Source organism: Ictidomys tridecemlineatus, chromosome 6, assembly GCF_052094955.1.
Source record: "Ictidomys tridecemlineatus isolate mIctTri1 chromosome 6, mIctTri1.hap1, whole genome shotgun sequence".
NCBI classification, from domain to species: Eukaryota; Metazoa; Chordata; class Mammalia; order Rodentia; family Sciuridae; genus Ictidomys; species Ictidomys tridecemlineatus.
The window spans coordinates 64,838,107-64,859,324 of NC_135482.1; the positions used below are offsets into that span (position 1 = coordinate 64,838,107).

General features: G+C 50.1%; 1 protein-coding gene across 1 annotated transcript in view; it reads left to right on the forward strand.

Moving 5' to 3' along the window:
- The window catches only part of Faim2 (Fas apoptotic inhibitory molecule 2), a 32,115-nt gene extending 12,194 nt beyond the window's left edge, over positions 1–19,921 (forward strand). Inside the window, exons 6-12 of the mRNA XM_005324929.4 lie at positions 352–402; positions 670–709; positions 1,173–1,210; positions 1,741–1,828; positions 2,051–2,146; positions 3,740–3,793; positions 16,301–19,921. Of these exons, the coding sequence (XP_005324986.1) occupies positions 352–402; positions 670–709; positions 1,173–1,210; positions 1,741–1,828; positions 2,051–2,146; positions 3,740–3,793; positions 16,301–16,450 (517 nt within the window). The 3' untranslated portion in view covers positions 16,451–19,921. The remainder of the gene's footprint in view (positions 1–351; positions 403–669; positions 710–1,172; positions 1,211–1,740; positions 1,829–2,050; positions 2,147–3,739; positions 3,794–16,300) is intronic.
- Positions 19,922–21,218: the final 1,297 nt, after the last annotated feature.

Consider the following 21,218-nt stretch of genomic DNA (forward strand, 5'->3'; position numbering starts at 1 on the left):
TCTGTCCCCCCCTCTCTCTCACTCTCTCTTAAAAAAAAAATAAAGTAACAAGGTGATATCTGGGTGGTTCCTTTAGGTTGGCGGGTCAGGAGCAGCTGTCCCGTGGCACCCAAGATTCAAAATTATTAGAAGCAGGTTTATCCTATCCTCCTTCCTCTCCTCAGGAATTAGACCTAGAACCTGCCCATTGCCAGGTTCTAGGACGACTGTGGCCTTCTCTCTGCTCCCTGCCCCCACCCCAACATCCTGCCTCACATTTTGTGGGCAGGGGTAGCCAAGTGAATGAGCTAAGAGACTAGGAAGAGCTTCAAGAGGGACTGGCTGACTTAGCCATCCTTCTGTCTCTTACAGTGCTGTGTTCTTTGCTACCTACCTGACCCTGGCTTGCTGTTCTGGACCCAGGTATGTTAATGGCTTGAGGATCAACTTGTTGAAATATGAGCAGAACTTTGATAGTCTGGACCCAGCCCTGCCCACCGTCAGTGTACTGTGCACCCTCTCTGGGCCTCTGTCAAGTAGCCTGCCCCTCTCTCCCTCACTTGGCACCTCTAATGTGTGGGGAAAGTTGATAGACAAGTGGCATATGAAGGGGTAGCTGAAGGAAGAGGTTTCAAGGAGTGGGGGGAAGGTAGCAGAGACCCCGTCCCCAACCTATGGCTTGCTTTACAGGAGGCACTTTCCCTGGAACCTGATTCTGCTGACCATCTTTGTAAGTTCTTGGGATGAACTGGGGTCAGATGCTGAGTGGGGATGGAGGAAAGGAAGCATGGGCTTTGAGGGCCAGGGAGTCTGGGTTGGGGACATCCAGTGTGAGGACCCTGGGGACATGAATGTTTTCACTCCATCTCTTCCACCAGAACATTCTACCTTCTCTTTCCAAGTGGGCCTAGCCTATGTCCACTGTCGCCTTATTGTGCTTTTGTCCTTAAGAGGTTCCTAAGGGGTGTCCTAGAGCTATGGATAATGAAGAAGAGAGGGCTCTTACTGGGGGAAGACAGGCTGCCTAAGAGAGAAAGGGCCAGCTGGCCTGGGAGACACTGTATAGCTGGGTTAGTCCTGTGTACTTGTCGAGGGGCATATGCACAGGGTAGAGGCCTGAGCTGGACCTTGAAGGTGCTTGGGCCCCCCAGATCTGAGTACTCTAACATTTCTTCTCCTGCCTCTCTTTTCAGACCCTGTCCATGGCCTACCTCACTGGGATGTTGTCCAGGTAAAGGAGTCAGATGGTAGGAGAGGAGGGCCAGGCTGAAGCCAGGGACTGGCCACACTTGAGGAGAGCTGTCCTCAAAACACATCCTTCCTGGAAGCACTCAGGTGGGGGAGGGAGCTCAGGCCTGGATCCCTCTTCTCAGGCACCCCCTGGCCAGTGGCTCCAGGACCTGACCAGTTTGGTGGGGCAGAGGTGGGGGACCGTGGGGAACAAGGGGGCTTCTCTCAAGCTGTGATATAAAAGACCTCAGACTCATGTTCCTGAATTTACCTGTAAATTACCTCCAGGAATCTGCAGAAACCCCTCTCATTCCTACTATCTCCTATTTAAGATCTTTCTAACATGATGAGTCTCAGCACAAGGGCCCAGGGGAGAGGCTGGAAAGCTGAGAGAGGGAGGGTCCTGGGAAAGGGAACAGGATTGGGGCCAGAGGTCATAAGATCAGGTCCTGGTGGAAGAAGGTGGCCTTCCGGGAGGGCTGGGGGAGAGTAGAGCCCTCTCGGGAGCTGACCCAGGTCCTCGGTCCTCAGTTACTACAACACCACATCTGTGCTGCTGTGCCTGGGCATCACGGCGCTGGTCTGCCTCTCAGTCACCATCTTCAGTTTCCAGACCAAGGTCAGCAGGCGGGGGAAGGCACATGGGGCAGGGCTCCAAGCGGAGCCAGGCTGGGAGAGGTAAAGGGGTGAGTTGGGGCTGGGGAGACCTGGGGGAAGGAGGGCAATGCTGGTTTCTAGGGGTGAGTTCAAGACCTCAGATTTCACCCTCTGGTCAGCGCACGGCCTGAGTGGCGCTCTCCGTGCTGCCCAGCCACGGTGCTGACAGCCCTCCTCTTTGCAGTTTGACTTCACCTCCTGTCAGGGTGTTCTCTTCGTGCTGCTCATGACCCTCTTCTTCAGTGGACTCATCCTAGCCATCCTTCTACCCTTCCAATATGTGAGTCTCCAGGCAGCAGCCCTTGGGGAGGCCAGGGAGGGACCTATGCTGGGGTGCTTTTCCCTCCTGGGATCCCTCCTGAGATTCCCTTCTGTGTCCCAGAGCCAAAGCCCCACAGCCTGCCATCCTGTCCAGCCCCTGCTGGCACCTGCTCAGGGCATGTTGGCAGTGTAAGCGAGCAAACAAGGAGGCTTTTCTTGACAGGCCCGGGCACCTGCCCAGCCCCATGACCTGCATCCGGCTTCACCTTTTCCATCCTCCACTGTAGGGTGGAGGGGAGGGTGACGGGAGAGTGTGGAACAGGGGAGGACTCACTGGGGCTCCTTGGGACCCACCAGGCCTTCTGGGAGATCAACCAAGTCCAAAGAGGCAGAATTTTCCTGGCCCAGCCAGTGATAGATAGGGCAGGGGTCCCAGAACAGACCTCACCCCACATAGCATCCACTGGCTAGAGGTCAATTTTTAGCTCTTGTAGGGATTTCCAGTCTGCCCTGGGCATTGCCAACTAGACCCCACAGATTGGAGGCATCAGAGAGGAGGCCTTGAATTTTGAATCCTAGAAACCCAAGAGAGGAGGCAGTTTGGGTGCTGATGGGGACTCATTGCTCAGACTCCAGCCACATTTGGTACCATGTGGAAGTGGACAAAGACTTGAACTCAGGGTTCCTGGTCCCGCATTGCCCCTTGTCTGCCAGGGCTGGTGGGGTATTATTCCTCACTGCCCCCTTCCCGACCTCCATCCTGCCCAGCCCCAGCCTCAGGCATTTGGCTCCCATTCCCCAACCTCAAGATCCATTCTGGCATTTCCTTGGCTCTTCTCAGGATCCTGTTGACAAAGGGAGGAGCCGGAGCTGGCCTGGGGGCCTTCTATGTATCTAGGATGGAGAGGGAGGTGACAGGAAGGGGCCCCAGAACTTCAAAGAACCTTTTATTGACCCAGGTCTGGCTGATGTGATGCCTTTGTTTCCAGGAATCTTCTGGAAATTTCCCCCTGTAGGCCCCACAGAGAGCAGAGGCTAGTGTGGCACCTCCTGTGTGAATGATTTCCACACACAGACGGGTGTCCCTGAGACCTGGGAGAGAAGAGACTGGGACGGGGTGCTGTTCTGGCCTCTGCAGGCAATGTCATGCACAGCTGACAGTCTCCAAAGTCCCCACACACGCTGAGTTCAAGTCTCTGTCCCCTTCCACCTGAGTCCCTTACCCCCAAAGCAGAGCCAGGGAGCTCCCTGACAGAGGGACATACAAACTCCATATTGGACAGAAATGACAGGAAGGAGCAGCCTCAAGCCAGACCCAGGCTTGGAGGATGACTTGTCCTTGTCCAGCCTGAGCCTGGGGCTGTGTGTTGAGGGAAGAAGTACCAGGTTGATTGGGAGCTCCCTGCCAGCTCTTCCATGTTTATCTTAGGGTCCCCACCCCCACCCATCAGAGCACTCAGAGAATCAAGGCCCCCCTCAGTCCTAGGGCTTCTTAGGGAGCACCAGGGAAGGCTACCCTACATCCTCCATTCTCTGGACTTAGCCCTCCTCCTGGCCCCTGTGCCTGCTGCTACTCTGGCCATCCCTGAGCCATACTTCCTCTGCTCCACAGGTGCCCTGGCTGCATGCTGTCTATGCAGTGCTAGGAGCAGGCGTGTTTACGTTGGTGAGTTGGGCCCCGCTCCCTTGGGGCCACCTTTTCCACTTTGTGATTATCTCCCCAGACCCCTCTGCCACCTCTGACTTTCTCCCAGAACTCTTTTGGAATGCCTGTGGGTGGGACTAGCTCAGTGCTGCATGCTGGGAATTCTATCTGGTGTCCAAGACAGACCAGCTGACAGGGGAGGGAGGCTGGAAGATGGTAACCCTAGGATGGAAGCCGTAGAGAGAGGCAGATCTGGGAGAAGTTGCTCCTCCCTTCTGGAGAGTGCCAGCATTGCTTGTGGAGGTAGGAGTGTGGACATGTCCTGCCGTGTAGACTAAGTTAGTGTTGTTCCCCTAGGGATAATCTGGGAGCTAGAAAGATTCCAAGTATCCTGTGAAAGGGACACTGTCTGAATGAGCTTATTCTTTACAGTTCTCACCAAACTGGAAGTGTTGAGGATGATGATGGTGGCTATGGTAATAATAATAGCCTGTGTTTATTGAGCACTTGCTTCCCCACAGCAAGCTTTCCATGTGTGCTAAATTCTTATCATAAGTCTATAATTTTACTGTTATTAAGATAAGGAAACCGAAGCCCAGAGATGTCAAAGAACATGCCCAAGGTTGTACAGCATCCTAGGACGTGGTAGGGCCAATCTGGGAACCTAGACTGTCTGGCTCCAGAGTTCTGCTCAGGGTCAAAACTAGGTGGGGAGTACCTGGAAGCAGATGCCCAGGAAACAAAAGATGACCTGGGACAGACACCTGCCCAGAGCAGCGCAATGCAGACCTTTTGCATAGGTGGGCTTCAAGATGAATGAATGTGATAGTGTCCCAGGATCCAAACAGGCAAGCTCATGTGGGTGACATCTTCTTGGAAAGGCATCCAAGATAAACATCCACTGCCAATGAAAGTGGTGACCAGACTCCCCTCTCCCTCACTGGCATATTCAGCTCAACACAAGGGCCAGAGTTCCCAGCTTAGTCACAGGCTCTTGGGGCTCATGGGTGACAGGATCTCCACCACAGCTGGAGGAAGCACTGCCTTCCACATCTGAAGCCCTGGATGTTAAGGGGCTGTTACAGTCTCACTGCCAGTAAGGAAACATCTGGAACCGGATGTCCTGCATATACCCTAAAGGACACCTACCTATGGACACCCTCAAAGAGGGCAAGCTTCTTTTGACTTGGGGTTGGGGAGAGAATGAGTCCTCTCCATCAATCCCCAACCCCTTCTCTCTCAACACAGGGAGAAGGATGTGGGTCAGAACTGTGAGCAGATGTTAGAGAGGTTAGATGAAGATGAAGCCAGGAATTGGGATGTGGAGGTTCATGCATTCATCCTTTCTGCAGGTCTTTATTGAGCATCTACCATGTGTGGGGTGCTGGGCTGCACGCCTGGACACTGGTCAACAGGAAGAGCACGGTGTATGGCACATAGTAGCACTAGATGAATATTGTAGAATAAACCAATGACCTCCAGCCTTTAAATTTTGATGGCTGGAAGAACTTGGAACTCCAAGCCCTCCTTTTCAGATGAGCAAACTAAATTTCAGTAATTAGTCCAAGGTTTTCTGGCAAGATAATGGTAAATCAATTAAGTGTGGCCTTGGTCAAGATTAGGCTGCCAGTTTTTCCCAGTCTACCTGGAATGTTCCTGGGCTCAGCACTTAAAAGTCCCACTTCTTAAGAGAACCACCAAATCCTGAGCAAACTGGGATACCTGGTCATCCTAAAGACACCGCTTCTCCTGACTCTTGGGCCAGTGCCCTGCAACTCCAGGTCATACCTTCTAAAGAAAAGGATGGGGTGGGGAATTGGGCTGGAAGGAAAGGAGGAGGACTGCATTTGGGAGAGCAAGCCTGAGCAGTAGTGTCTGGGGCTTCAGAGGATAGCATTTGCCAGGGACAGAAGAAAGGTCAATCCAGGGAAAGTGGGGTTGGTGGAATTGGAGGGAGGGTGAGTGTCCATGGAGGGTCAGGGCATTGCTTGCTTGAGGAGGTTCAGTCACAGTGAGTTCGGAGCTAGGCAGGGAAGCCTCCCTGCACACCCAGGTAGGACTGGGTGAATGGTAAGCCCTTAAATCTTCTTAATAATCCCTTGCATTATTAGAATAAAAAAAATAATCCCAGTAATCTGTTCTACTCCTTATGTTCTGCAAGACACTTTCACACCTATTAACTCATTGGATTGCCACCACGGTCCAGGGAGGGAGGAATCACTGATGTTATTGTAAGAATTGCCTTCCACATCAGAAGCCCTTTGGGTTATGGGGTTAGCACAGTCCCATGGCTGGTAAGGGACAAATCTGGGAGCAGGACCCAGATGTCCTGTGCCCAGCCTGGTAGCCATTCTCAAAGAGGACAGCTTCTATTGGCTTGGGGCTGGGGAGGAACTAGGAAGGGCTCTCCAGCTATTTTTCTTCTCTCTCATTGATACGGTCAGTATTGCCCTCTCTACAGAATTGTTCCCATCAGCATGATGGGCTATAATTTCTCCCATCTGAAGAAAAAACTCACATAACACTCTTGGCTCACATCTCCCTAAAGATCCTGCCCCATTCTTCTCCCTGTATATAGCAAAACTCTTTAGAAGGAAATTACACTCACTACTCTGAATCCTCCTTCCTTCTCTCCCTCCTCTCTTCTCAATTCATGCCCTTAACCCTATGTGTGTGTGTGTGTGTGTGTGTGTGTGTGTGTGTGTACACGCCAGACTAGGGATTGAATCCAGGACCTTATGCATGCTAAGTACGTGCTCTTCCACTGAGCTATGCTCTCAGCCCTTAACCCTCTTTAAAATGCTCTCATTCAGCAGGGCACAGTGGCACATGCCTGCAATCCCAGTGGCTCAGGAGGCTGAGGCAGGAGGATTGTGAGTTCAAAGCCAGCCTCAGCAACTTAGTGAGGTCCTAAAGCAACTCAGCGAGACTCTGTCTCTAAATAAAATTATAAAAAGGGGCTAGGGAATGACTCAGTGGTTAAGCACCCCTGGATTCAATCCCCAGTACAAAAAAAAATGCTTTCATTCATATCACCAATGGCTTTCATGTTGCCAAATTTAGCTTTCAAGTTTCAGTGTTCCTATTGCCTGTCACTTAACACCATTTGATGCAGTCATTCATTCCCTTCCCTGGAAACATCATCTTTCCTTGGGAGTGTCCAGGCCAGGACCTGCCCTGTTCCTTTTTTTTCTCCACCCCACCCTGGTTCCCTGACTCTTCTCTCTTGCCTCCCTCTCTAGGAGTCTTAGGTAGCCCCAGTGCTTTAAATACCATCTTTTATGCTGATGACAGTATATTTACATCTCCGGCCTGGATCTTTCTCTTGAATTCCAGATTAGAAAATCCAATTGCCTAGTTAGTGTCTCCATTTGAAATCTGACAGGCATGTCTAACTCAGCATGTGCAAAACTGACCTACTGCTCTTTCCCTGGGTGCCTCCTTCTCCCACAGCCTTCCCCTTCTTCATGTTGCTCAGGACAGATGCCCTGGTGACAGCCTCAAGTGTTTACCTTTCCTTATACCTTGCATGGGCCCAGCCCCAAATCCCCTGGCTCTACTTTCTTTCCAAAACCTGACCATTTCTGTCCACCTTCATGGTTCTCCCTGATGCTAGTCACCATCATCTGCTTCTGAGCTTGTTGCAATGGCCTCCTGCAGGCTGCCCTCCTGGGCCCAGAGGCTGTGCACCAACACAGCAGTGAGCTAGACCAAGTCAGTCCTCTCCTTGACATCCCGAAGTTCTTCCTACAGGCCATCTCTGACCTCCCCCAGCCCACACTGCTACTGCCACCTTGCTGGCTACCTGAGTATGACAGGCTCACCACGCCCAGCCCCCCCCCCCCTCGCACCTGTGGTTTCCCTGTCCCCTGTGTCTTCTCAACATTTTTCCCCTTCCTTCAAGGGTTAGCTTCTTTTACAACGCTGTGTGCCTGAGCGCTTCCACGTCGCTCCCTCCCACCCCCAAATTTAATTCTCTGTTTAGCACATATCTTCTTCAGACACACTATATTATTTTCTGTCGTTCATTGTTTTTGTTTTTTGTTTTTCTCTTCTAGCACAAATTAGTTCCTTGAGAGCAGGGGTTTTGTCTGGTTTGTTTATTGCTGTAGCCCCAGCACCTAGCACAGTGCCTGACACACAGCAGGCACCCATAGATGTTTCTGGGCTGAATGGATGCCTGAGAGGTGTGGCCAGGGTAGGGCTGGGTCCATGAGGTGCTAAGATGGCACAAGTTGCACAGTTGAATTAGGCATGGCCTCAGCACTCGCTGGTGAATCATGGGGGAGGAGAAGGAACTGCGGTGTCCAATTACCCGTTAATGTCTTATTAGATTAATACACCAGAGGAGCTTTGTTAGGATCATCCTACAGGTTGCATAAACCTGGCGGAGAGCACATGGGTGGATGCATCTGGTCAAAAGAGGGAAGACAGGGTCCCTGGGTCCCAGGATGCAGGAGAAAGCTGAGGCAAGGAGCCTCCAGGCTCATTCTACTCTCCTCTTCTTAGTTTCAAGTAGACTGGGACCCTCAGAGTTCACTCCACAGAACTAACAAGCCTTTGCATTAACCTCAACTCAGAAGCACACACTGTGTGCTTGAAGCCTTGTGCTGATCCTGCTCCCAGCATCACTGTATCCTGTGGGATCTGTGGTCTTCTGGCTTCAACCCAGTGCCTGGTGTCCACCTGCCTTTACTATCAGACCGAAACTTAGCCTTTAGGGGGTGGATCTTCAGCACAATGGAGGGTTCTCTTAGCCCTGCCAGCTAGATGAGAATTGCAGAAAGCGCTCAGTGTATCCTTGCCCTGTTTGCTGCCTCATCAAGGATATGCAAGAAAAGGATGAAGAGAAGTGTCAGAGGAGGCTCCAGATCCCCAGTGGGATGTTTCTTCCTGCTTCCCACCAGCCTGGACTTTAAAGGGGCTGGGAGAATCCAGTGATTTTTCTCTCCTGGAAACCTCAGTCTTTGCCCTGAGACATTCTGCCATTTTTGAGGGCAGGGTCAATCAGCTGAATTGTGTTGCAATTCAGGGGGTGGAGAGTCGAGGCTTCTTAGGGCTCTGGTTCAGCCTTGAGGAACAGGACTCTCCTAGGCTTCACCCACATCCATCCTTGGTACATGGTCAGGAAACCTTGAATTTTCAGCAACTCCCACCCAGCCCCACTACTGGATGCCAGTACTCAAATGCCAGAAGTGGGTGAGTCAGCTGAAAGGCACTGGCCTTAGAGTGACTGTATTCTCCTCTCACCTCCTGGTGCCCTCTTCTTGAATGCTGCTTTTTTTTTTTTTTTTTTTTTTGTAGAAACTCATGGCTGGTCTGGGACAATGGGACAGTATTGAGGGGCCTGAGTAGGAATTGAGAGGAATGGGGTCAAGGGCCTGATCAGCTGATTTCTAGCAACAGCGGCCTAATCTTCCAGGTCACATGACTCTGAAGGTTACTCCATCTTAGAGTTGTACCTTTTGCGGGGGGGGAAGCTAAGACCACTGAGCTTCCTAAATCAGGAAGCCAAGTCTGAGAGACCTAGGGAAGAAGCTAGGCATAGGTATTTAGAAATCAAGTGATGGGCCCATTTGGATAGAACTCTCCCTCCCGACCAACCTAGTCAGTTTGAGAACTATGGGAGCCACTGAGAGTTGATTAAAAGAAACATCCCAGTCACCATGCTTCAGGGAAGATTAGGGAGAAACCAAGTGAATCAGTCAGAGGCTGGGAAACCAGAACCAGATAGGAAACCACTAAAGTGTCCCAGAGTCAGGGTAGCAGGGAGTATATGTATGGTCACAAGAAGATGCTTTGACGTCTGATAGAAGGCCAAAGCCAGTGTTAGGAAGATGCTTTGTAGAGGTAGTAGGCCTGTAGCACTGTGTGCAGACTCCTCACCCTGAGGTTAAAGCACAGCCATCTCTCCTCGGCTCAGAGAGAAAAGGTGCACGCACACACACACACACACATACACACACACAGTGTAAACAGCCACACTGGATGAAAGCCCAACTTTCCTGACTATCAGCCCAGCATCTCTCTGTCCATTTCAAAGATGTGAAAATGGAGTCCTAGATTCTCCAGACCAGAGAATCCTCCTCAATCCCTGTTACCTATAATGGGAGGCTTTTGGCAGTTATTTTCATCCAGTCCCAATAGAGAATCTGTATTCCCCACCCATGATCTGCTTAGGCCCGGCCCACAGCTTCTGGAAGATTTAAGAAAAACACTCCCATCTCCCCCGCCCTGGCCCTACCCCACCAGTGAGCTGTGATGTGCACCGGGCCTCCTATGCAATTGGAACAACACTGCAGAAGTAATGATCACTGCACAAGTCCAAGGCCACAGAATAATCTTAGGCGTATCTCTTTCACTCGGAATTTAGAGGCTCCCTTGCCTCCAGGGTTTACATAAGCCTAAAACATCAGTGAGAGCCACCCACCCTCATCACAGAAAGGAAACAGCACTGTGGCCTTACTGAGGCCTCACCTACATCACGGGGAGGAGGTTGAGTGGATTCCTCAGGGGTGGGGGCTGGACTGACCTGGGTGCTGCATCCCCCTCCCAGGCCTCACCTCAGTCTCACCTTCTGATGGCTAATCCTCAGAACCAACGCCCTGCTCCAGCCTGGATGGTCAGGACAGCCTGCTAGGGAGGAGGAAGTGAAAGAACTCCCCTCATCTCCAAGGATACAGGCTTGAGGGAGGGATGAGGCCCTGCGGGCAGCAGGTAGATAGCATCCAGGATGCAATCCTCCAGGGCAGAGCCAGAAGCAGTGCCATAGGTGGTGCCAGGGGACTTGTGGAGTAGGGGGAAGCTCTGCAGCTGGCCAAGGCACCCTCACCAAACTGCGTTCAAGGCCTCACTCATCCTTACCACTGTGTGACCTTGAACAAGTGACCTTGAACAAGTTTCCTTGTTTTGTCTGTGCTTCAGTTTCATCATCTGTGAATGGGGATGATAATAGTATCCATTCCCTAGGAGGTTGTGATTTTTATGAGAACTGATAAGCACATGGGCAGTGCATGGCATACCATCAGTGATCAATGACTCTTACTTGTTCGGGGGACTGAGTTGCCTAAAGTCAGAGCCAGGATTTGAACCCAGTTCTGCATGTCTCTCCAGCTTGTGTTCTTAACCATATCGTACCCATACCCCTTATGTGGCCACATAGGCTCTTTCATACACATTTGTACACTATTCCATTTTCATCCTGGGCCAGGCTTTTGGGATCAAGTGCCTGCCAGACCTTGCCACTTCGGTGGTCTGCCTGAGGGTGCAAATGCTGTGTCAGGTCAACCAAGGAGAGAGAAGTACCTTCTATTGGCATCAAACAAAAAATGGAACCCAGGGCCTGGGGTTGTGATTCAGTAGTAGAGAGTGGTTTGCTTAGCATGTGAGGCACTGGATTTGATTCTCAGCACTACATAAAAATAAATAAACAAAAAGGTTCATCGACAACTAAAAAAATATTTTTTTAAAAAAATGGAACCCAGACTCCCACTCAGTAACCTCTCCTCACTCCCCTGCTTCCTCACACTGTCCTAAAGCCCAGATTGGGGCACCAGGACTTAAGGATGGTAGTGTCTTCTCTTAATATTACCCAGCTGGGCATTGTGGAACATGTCTGTAATCCCAGTGACTTGGAAGGCTGATGCAGAAGGACCACATGTTCTAGGCCAGCCTGGGCAACTTAGAGGGACCCCATTTCAAAACACAAAGGGGAGGGGAGTGTGAGGCTCCATGGTACAGCCCTTGCCAAGTATGTTCAAAGTCATTGGTTCAATCCCCAGTACTGGAAACAGAAAAGAATCCTCAAGACCCAAGCCAACCCTCTAGTTGAAAACATGGGGGCAGGGTGGGCCCAGTATTCTGCATTGTCCATGAAGCCTGTGTTCTGGCCATGAACTCAGTTTCGCTTCTCTTCCCAACTCTTCATTTTTTCTACATGCACACACACACACACACACACACACACACACACACACGCACACATACACCATGCTTGCTTCTCTTGGGCTTCAGGGTCAGAAGACAGCTATTCTCTTGGCTGCATGAAGTGAGCTAGTCACTTACACTCTGTGCTTGAGTCTCCTCAGCCAATGCCAAAAAATGTCATGAAACACAAAAAATGTCATGGCACAGGGGTTTGTGATGAACATTGAACAATGGAGTTCATAAGCTCCTCCTTTTATTATTTTGTTGGGGGGGTGGTTACCAAGGATTGAACTCAGGGGCACTCGACCACTGAGCCACATCCCAGCTCTATTTTGTATTCTATTTAGAGACAGGGTCTCACTGAGTTGTTTAGTGCCTCACCATTGCCGAGGCTAGCTTTGAACTTGTGCTCCTCCCTCAGGCTCCCAAGCTGCTGGGATTACAGGCTTGGCTCCTCTTTTTATTTTTAATTTCTAGTTTCATAATTATAAATACATCTTTAAGATATTTTTTTTTTTTTTTTAAAGAGAGAGTGAGAGAGAGGGGGGCACAGAGAGAGAGAGAGAGAGAATTTTAACATTTATTTATTTTTTCTTAATTCTCGGCGGACACAACATCATTGTTGGTATGCGGTGCTGCTGGGGAACGAACCCGGGCCGCACGCATGCTAGGCGAGCGCGCTACCGCTTGAGCCACATCCCCAGCCCCTTTAAGATATTTTTTTAATCTTAAATATGGATAAAAGAAATGTCATTTTGACAGCATCTGTCATTCCTTTCCCCTGGTGGTAACCACTGTGGGCAGTTGACTCTCCTTCCAAACCTTTCTATGTAGATCATTTCTATATAGGTTCTTGTGATGTGCATAGTTCTGTGAGATCATATAATATAGATTTTTAAAAATGGGGAAAAAAAATCAACTTGCATTTTTCTCATAGTAGTATATATCAGAGTTGTTTCCACCTCAGTACTCGTGCCAGTTTATTTAACTGTCCCCTGTTGATAGTTTGGGTTGTTGCCAGTGAATCACTGTTAGAATAATCACTGAGAGAGTGGCCTGGGGTGCGCCGCTCTGTGCACCATGCTGGCATTTCCGTAGGACGGATGCGGTCCACATGTTCCCTTTTTTGCTGACTCAACACACTGCAACCCCAGATCTTTGTATTCAGTGCCTGTCTCTTGGTGGCTCTGAGCTGGCCTTTTTATAGAGTGGTGCTCCTGGAATACCTCAGCCTCAGCTCTGAGGCTGTATTCCAGGTCAGGCCAGGTGTGTGACCAGGGGGCTCTGAGCAGGTGCAGCCCTGGACGGTGGGGGAACCAGGGAAGTCTACCTTGGCCCTTCTGGTTTCTGTGTGGTCCTCTCTGTGTCTCTCTGCAGGCTGGCTCTTCCCCCAGCCCCACCAGAATAGAAAGTGGGTGATGTGGTTCCAGTGCTAGATAAGTGACTTGCCAACAGCAAGTCACCTGTCTTTCTGAGACTCCTTGCCTTATATATAAGATAGTGACAATGCCTACCTTCCAGGGAAAATTGAGGGAGTAAGATATGATAGCGTATTAGCCCAGATGAGGACTATTCCTATTAATAGCATCCTAGCGCCCCTTGCCCCCTATGCCTCTTGCCTCATATCATGTAGCCCTTCTAAAAGTCTCATGTACAGTAGGGTCCTAACTCAGGCACCTGCTCTGCTTCTAGGTGTTAGCAGTCAACTCAGTTGTTAGTTCTCAACTGAAATTTTAGCTGCCAGCTAAGATGTTAACCAAAACCAAGATACCTGTTCTCAACTAAGACACTAGTTAACAGTGCTTCCTATCACCCAGGAAGATACCAGCGGACTACTTTTCCCTCTAATGAATGCATATGCATAACAAAATCTCTGATCATGTTTTTTCCCCCATTAAACTGTCAGTTCTATCAGGGCAACTTCACCAGAACAAAATAGGTGCTCAGTAAATATTGTTGAGGATAAATGGGTGACAAGCCTTCAGTTGACTCACACGGATGAGGTGGTGGTGATGGGTGGTACCAGCAGAGGGTTGAAATTTGGGGCAGGCCATAGCAGATAGCACCAAGTAGATAAGCATCCATAGCCTCTGGCCAATGGCAGGTGCAGAAATGCTTCCATTCTTCTCTCCAAGAGAAAAGCCAGTTGGCTGCAGAGACCTCCTTGGGTGGGTGCTCTTGGAGGAGCCAGCCCCAGGCCTGATCAGGTCCAAGCCTTCTAGGTTGAGAGATTCAATTTCATTAGCTCACCCAGGGGTGACCAGGCTCTGGGAAGTCAACCAAGCAAGCTCCTGATTGATAAGGCAGATCAACAATTTATTAACTTATGCTGGCAACTGTGACTGCTAAACAGCCTGTAGCATTTGAGTTGGTCCCTCTGCTTGTTTGTTCTCTACAGAAGGAAAATTTAATTGGGAACCCAAATCAAATTCCACAGAGTGGAATAAGGTAGAATGAAGCTAAAGAGTAATCATAGTTGATAGCACTCTGTACTGTAATATACAGTGTCCCCTTGTCTGGTTACTGTCCCATTTTGTGGATGAGGACACTGAGGTCATATGAAGGCATTTCCACTGCAATTCCACAATTGTGGGTGCTCTTCCCTCAATGCTGGGGGGCTCAGGAACCTGATGTACCCATGCAGGCTCCCTTCTATCCCGGCCGTGGTTCCCCATTTTCCTTCTGTTAACGCCACACGTCTTCCCCTAAGAACATTTCTGCCTCCCTGATGAGATGCAGAGCCACCTGGGGTCTCATCAGCGGTGTCTACCTGTCCTCAAGAGGGCACTTCTCCTTATGCAGATAATAACAATAAAACCCAGGTCATAGCTATGATTCATTGAGTGCTGTGTGCAGGTGCCTTACATGCTCATCTTCCTCTCACGACAACCTCATGAGACAAGTTACTGTCATCTCCCTTTCACAGCTGGGGAATCAAGCTGATTGGGTACATTGCCCGGGTCCCCCAGCTAGTGAGTAGCAGGCTGACATATGGGACTGAGCTCACAATTACCCTTACCACCTCACCTTCAAGTGTGTGACTCTGTGTCTCACATGCTAGAGTGCTCCCTGGCACCTGTGCACTGGGGACATCAGCACGGCTTCTCCCAGGATTCCATAGGACTGTATCTAAAGCAACTCCAAGAAATCAGTCCTGGGAAGTCAAGGAACCTGGCTAGGGTGAAGGAAAGTGCCTCCAGAGCAAAGTTCAAGCTTCAAGGGCAGGCTCCAGCCCCTTTGTCCTCTTTCCCTTCCCATATTGCTCCTGCCACATGGAGTTCCTCACAGGGTGCCTCAGGTCCTCAAGGCTCCTCTGGGTCTTCTCAGTCTAGCAAACTTGTATTCATCCTTTAAACCCTAGGCAAAATGTCACCACATCTTCCTCCTCCCCAATCAGAAGCTCTGATTATAGCATATACCAGATGTTCTTGTAGTTATCTGTATCCCCCTCTAAGCTGTGAGCTTCTCAAAGGCAGGCATAGCTTTGTGTCCCTTATTGTCTTTTCAGCTCTCCACAAGTCTCTGGCATGCAACTGTGTCTGTGAATAGGTTTTGTATAATGAATGACTTTTAGAGGGCTGTAGGAACACCAGTCTTCCATACACAAGTGACGGAAGAGCTGGGCACAGCCCAGTTAACAAGAATATGAATGGATTTAAAGAATTCCAATCCCATGTGGACCAGTGCTTCTTATCCTTGGGACAATGCTGGACTTTTTTGGCCTTTCTTCCCAGAAAGGTGCACTGTGCTTACCAAATTCTATATCCTGTTGCTGGGGAGTCCTACTGTGTAGGCTTGGACCCCAAGGATAGGTATGGAGGAGGAGAGGGAGTTGCTGGGAGCAGTGGCAAGGCCTGATAGGGGCAGCAGTGATAGAGAGGCACTGTCCCTTAGGAATCAGTGTCCATGGGAGAGCATGTTTCCTGGGAGGAAATGCAGTAACCCTGGGTGCTACCAGTGCGCAGCAGAGAAGAATGGTTAAGCCTAGGGGATCTAGAGCCTGCCTCTCTGGGTTCAAATCCTGGGCTTGCCACTTCCCAGATGGGTAAACTTGAACAAATTAACATCTCTGGCCTCGGTTTCCTCTAGGATGCTAAGTCCTACTGGAAGAGGGGATGTTAGTAGAAATAAATGGGCTATTGGGTGCAAATAACTTAAGAATGCTCAGTCTCTGCTTTTATTGCCAGAAGCCTGAAGATTGGGCTCAGCTGGAAGGACCCCTCCTTCCCTAACTCCCTGCCACACCCACATAGGTCTTGTAAACCTTTTTAGTTACCCTCATGGCATAGGCCCTTACTTCCTACTGGACACAGAGCTCTTCAAGGTCAGGAATACCATCTGTCTTGCTCTCTGATATACTCCTGTGTCTGGAACATAGTTGTTGCTTGGTAAATAGGTATTGAATAGAATTAGGGGTGGAAGGTGTTGGAAAAGCAAGAGATTCTGTTCTGTCACAGGAGAGTCACTGCACATCCAAACAGCAGTTGAGGGTAAAAAAAAAAATCAGGGTGGCCTGAGTGTGGTAGCTAGGATGTCTTAGTGTCACATTGACTGGACCTCTGACCTCTGTCTCTCTCTCTCTCTCTCTCCTCCCTTCCCCAGTTCCTGGCATTTGACACCCAGTTGCTGATGGGTAACCGACGCCACTCGCTGAGCCCAGAAGAGTATATTTTTGGAGCCCTCAACATTTACCTAGATATTATCTATATCTTCACCTTCTTCCTGCAGCTTTTTGGCACCAACCGGGAATGAAAAGCTCTCTCCACTCCCACCTTCCTCCAGAGAATGCCCTTCCCTGTCCTTTGACCCTCTCTGTGCTCCTGCAAAACCAGACATAAAACCTTGCTGCAGCCAGCCTGTGGCCAGCTGCTCCCTCCCTCAGCCAGCCCTCACCTGACCCTCTGCAGCTTGTACATATGCCATCCTTTGGGGCCTGAGGAACTAAGACCACATCATCCCCCGTGCTACCCTCCCCCCTCCCCCGTTACATCTTCCAAACTGGAACAGTCAAGGATGAAGGCCTCTTTGGGTTTGAGAACCCAAGGGACAAGTGGGAGGAGCTCAGCAAAATCTCAGAGGCAGGAAGGAGACCCTAAGAAGCCTGACTGAGACTTGTATCCCTACCAGGATTCCTCCTAGGGCTGTCACAACCAGGTGACTCTGAGGGATACTGTTCTGTGTCCAGTCGACCTGCTGTTCTCTCTCTTACAGGTCAAGCATTGACACCTTATAAGCACATGGGTGGGGAGCACCAAGGGAGATGAAAGGAAGGTGTCTCAGGCTGCCCATCTCTCAACTCCAGGATCAGTGGCTTGTTCTGAGAATGGGCCCCGGGGCTGAGGGCAATGGAAAAGGGTTAGGAAGCCCAAGGCCTCTGATATTTGCCTTGGTTTGTCCTCTTGGGAGTCCTATGGAGCAAGAGATAGGGGTAGGAGGGCCTACTCCTGAGGGCCTGTCCTGGATTCCCAGGGAGGTAGGGGCAGAAAAGCCAACTGGGGAGACCGAACTGTGCAGCTCGGGCAATCCATCTAGACCTGGGTCCACTTGGGAGGTGTTAGGGTTATAATTCTAAGACCCACATCTTCTCGCTGTCTTCTCTCCCCGCTTGCCCAGGACTGTTCCCACAGGCCTGAGAAGAGTGAGGTATGCTGGGGCCTTTCTGACTGGAGGTTCTGGAGAGCAGGCAGTTCTAGTTAATGGGTCAGCTCCATGTAGAGGGATCCTGCTCTGCCCCCAGCCCTAACCTGAGGCGATGCCCAAGTCCCTTCTGCACCTCTTATTTCCTACCCTATCTGCTGTCACTTTCTGGCTTATCCCCAGCCAGGCCACCTGAGGCCTTAGAAGTTGGCAGGCTCATATCCCTTCCCCCAGCTTCTCTGGCCACTCACTCAGCCCAGAGTCCCTGAACTCCTACCCCTCCCTATCTCCACATCTCTCCAATTTGGAAGCTGTCCAGCTGATGCTAACAGCCAGGACCAATAGCTCCAGCTGGTCCATGTGATGAGGCCAAAGTTCCTTATCAACCTTCAGGTGGCTGGGATCTCAGGCAGGGTGTGCGTCAGCCACCCAGCCCCTGGCTGGGTGCCTGCTAGGGAGAGCAACAAGGGGCCACACCTGGGGCAGTGTGCAGCCGACATGTGCCCAGGGCCAACTCAGAGCTAGTGGAAAGTTACTGGGTGGAGGTAAAGAGACTCTGAGTAGATATCAGGACCCTCCCTTGGCCTCTCTGTCTCCTGGGCTCTCTCCTCTTCTTGCTATTCTGGAGACCCTGTTAGCGCCTGGAAGAGGTGACTAAGTGTGTTGTCTATCCATTCCCAACCCCGCCCCTCTCTGCCCTTCCTACTTCTAGCTTTCAATAGAAGCATTTGAAGTTTTATTCCATCTTGGATATTTGAGAAAAGAATGAACCAAGAACCAGCAGGTAGTGTGTGTGAGGTAAAGGCAATCAGGGCAGGGGAAGAGGGTGCCCACTGTGTGTGTGCTGGTCTAAATTAAATCATTGCAGCAGTCCTACGAAGGCAGTCCTCTGCACGTCCCTACTGCAGAGGGCAAAGCCAAGATGATCAGAAAGGCTTGATAATGAGTCTAAGGTCACACAGCTAGCAGTGGTGAATCTGAGATTCAAATCCATGGCTGCCTCGCTCAAAAGGCATCAGTCTTTCCTTCCAGCTTGAGTGGGGAGGGGCTGGAATGAGACTGCATGAGAGCCCAGAAAGGTGGATGATCAAGCCCCAACATCTCTGGGGATAGTGCCACCCATTCCAATTCCCGCTCCCCCCACCAGGTAGGAAAATTCAGTTTTCCTATTTGCAAGATGGAAGTCTGCGGCCAGTGTGGAGCAGGGAGAAGCACCAGAACACTGATTTCCCTGATCTCCACACCCAGTTGAAACCCCCTCTTCCAAGGCCCCTTGGATTCTTCTCCTAATCTCTGGCCTTGGTACTAGAAGGGTTTAACCCCCTCTTCCCAGTCATTAACCTGCCACTCCCACACTGGCCAGCTTCCCAGAATTCACTTGTCCATGTCCTTCTCTTCCTGGGATAATTTATGCAGAAACTGGGGATTAAGAAGTTTTTCCAAGGTTGAGCTCCAAAAGATTGGGGGAAGGGCAAGCCCTTAGTCATTAATAATGTGTGTGACTCAAGCACAAATCACGCAAATCAATGATGGCTCCTCTGAGGAGGTGGGGAGGCCCAGCAGAAGATGCTGCAGTCTTCTACCCTGGGTCCTAAGGAGAGTCCAGGGCATTGCAGAGCTGACAGCAAGGCCAGAACTGAAGCCTGTGTGTACCACTCCCATCTGGGCAGTGAGGAGTCCCAGGAACACCTGGATGGGTCTTGAAAGGAGGACAGGCGGGGAACAGGAATGCCAGATTATGAGAAACTGAAGCTGGGCATTTGCCATAAGCTATAAAGGAGGAGGGACCCTGATGCTCTTCATATTTTTGGCCTGGGTGAGGCTGGACCTGGGAAAGGGTAGGTTTCATTTTATAAACTAGAGGAAGCCAGAAATCTAAACATCTGTGATGTGAGGTCAGAAGTATCTTGATGAGGGGTGACAGACAAAGAGATCCTTTCCTGGAGGCTGCAGATCAGAGCCAGGAAGGCACAGGGAAGTCCCTAAACCAATGGCTGGGTACATGCCTGACTCCTTCTGTATAATTTCGGGAAGCCCAAGAGCTTGATTCTTCAATTTCCTACACTGGAAATTCATCCTGGGGGATTCAGGATCAGACAGACCCCTCATTCAGAAGGTTGTGCATCTCCTTCTCCAGCTTACCTGGGGACAAAGTGGCCTGTCTGCCAGGGATAGGATGAGATTTTACACAAGCACTTTGCTGCCCCCCAGTGGCTTCAAGAGAAGATGTGGGAAAGAAATAGGGCGGCTATGGCTAGTGGTGAGGCATAGGACCTGCCTGCTGGCCTTCCCAGTTCTCAGTCCTCCCAGACCTGTCTTCTCAGCAACCACCAGCTCTTCCCTTTTGACCAACGACTGTCACATCTCTCAGACACTGTTTCCCTGTCTACTGAAAACCACCCCTATGCTGCTCCCAAGGCTCAGCACCAGGGATACTTGTCTGCCACAGCCCCAGACATAATTGCTGCCCTTCCGGCCTCAGTTCCTCCAAGGTCCCTGGCCTGTGCCCGTCCCCTTCCCTGGCCTCACTTTTCCAGGGTCTGTGATTGACTGGAGATAAGAATAAAAGCAGTTATGACATTTGAACTGTTTCCTTTGATTATCTTTTGCTTGCGTCCTCAGATGGCTCCTAGAGCGTGTGTAAGACTTAACTCAGAGCAATGGGAAAGCTCTCACATAGTGTGTTTCTCCATGCAGCTGCATTTGAATTAAGCCCCCACCTTTATTTACTTGTACAAAAAGGTGACTGGTCTTCTTCTCAATAAACCCTTTCTGGAGAACTTAGGTTCCCAGAGCTGGAAGGACTTCCTGAGAGGCTTCTCTGCACCAAGGCTCACCCCAAGTATGGAAACCTAATGTTTCGTGGGCAGTGCTGTTAGACTCTTATTTTCAGTGAAAATCTGTTTCCCTAAAAGGAAAGTCTGTGGTGCTCTTGGATAGATCCCCCATAGCAGCAGCTTTAAAACTATAAAACCTGAGCTCTTTGGAACTCTCTTGGTCACCTAGATAGATATAGATATAGTATTTTAACACACAGTCTCAGCAAGCAACTCCACCCCCACGCCCCCCCACCCCCCAGAAAACCGGGGATTGAATCCACGGCATTTTACTACTGAGCTACACCACCAGACTTCTGTTTTGTTTTCAAGATGGCATCTCATTAAGTTGCTAAGGGTGTCTTCAAACTTGTGATCATTCTGCCTCAGCCTCCTGAGAAGCTCAAAGCAATTTTGAATGCAGGAAGGAAGGAATCTACTCCAACCCTTTTCTTTCTGTAGGAGGAAACTACATAGCAGAAGCTGCAGTGACTTGTTCAAGTTTATGCACAAATTACTGACTGGGAGTAGGATTAGAAGACACATGAGTTAATGATTTCATCACCAGATTCCCATGGGGAACTTGGAGCTGGGGGCAGTATGTGGGAGGAGACACCATTATACTGGAATAGAAAGGGATATTATCCTTTGTCTCTGACAAGATTTTGGTATAAATTCAGCTACAACAAGGAAAGAAGCAGGAAGGAATAAGAGTGAAGGGACTGAAGAGAGAATACATGTTTTTCTTTTTTCTTTTCTTTCTTTCTTTTTGGTAGCAGGGATTGAACCCAGAGGTACTTAACCACTAAGCCACATCCCCAGCCCTTTTTAATATTTTATATGGAGACAGGGTCTCACTGAGTTGCTAAGTGCCTTGCAAATTTGCTGAGGCTGGCTTTGAACTCGAGATCCTCCTGACTCAGCCTAATCTCAAATTGCTGGGATTACAGGTATGCACCACCACCCAGCAGAGAGTAAATAACTTTTATTAAGCACCCAGTGTATACAAAGGACTTCCATAGATAGCAAGAGATAGGAGAGGATGCCAATCACATCACAGGACAGAA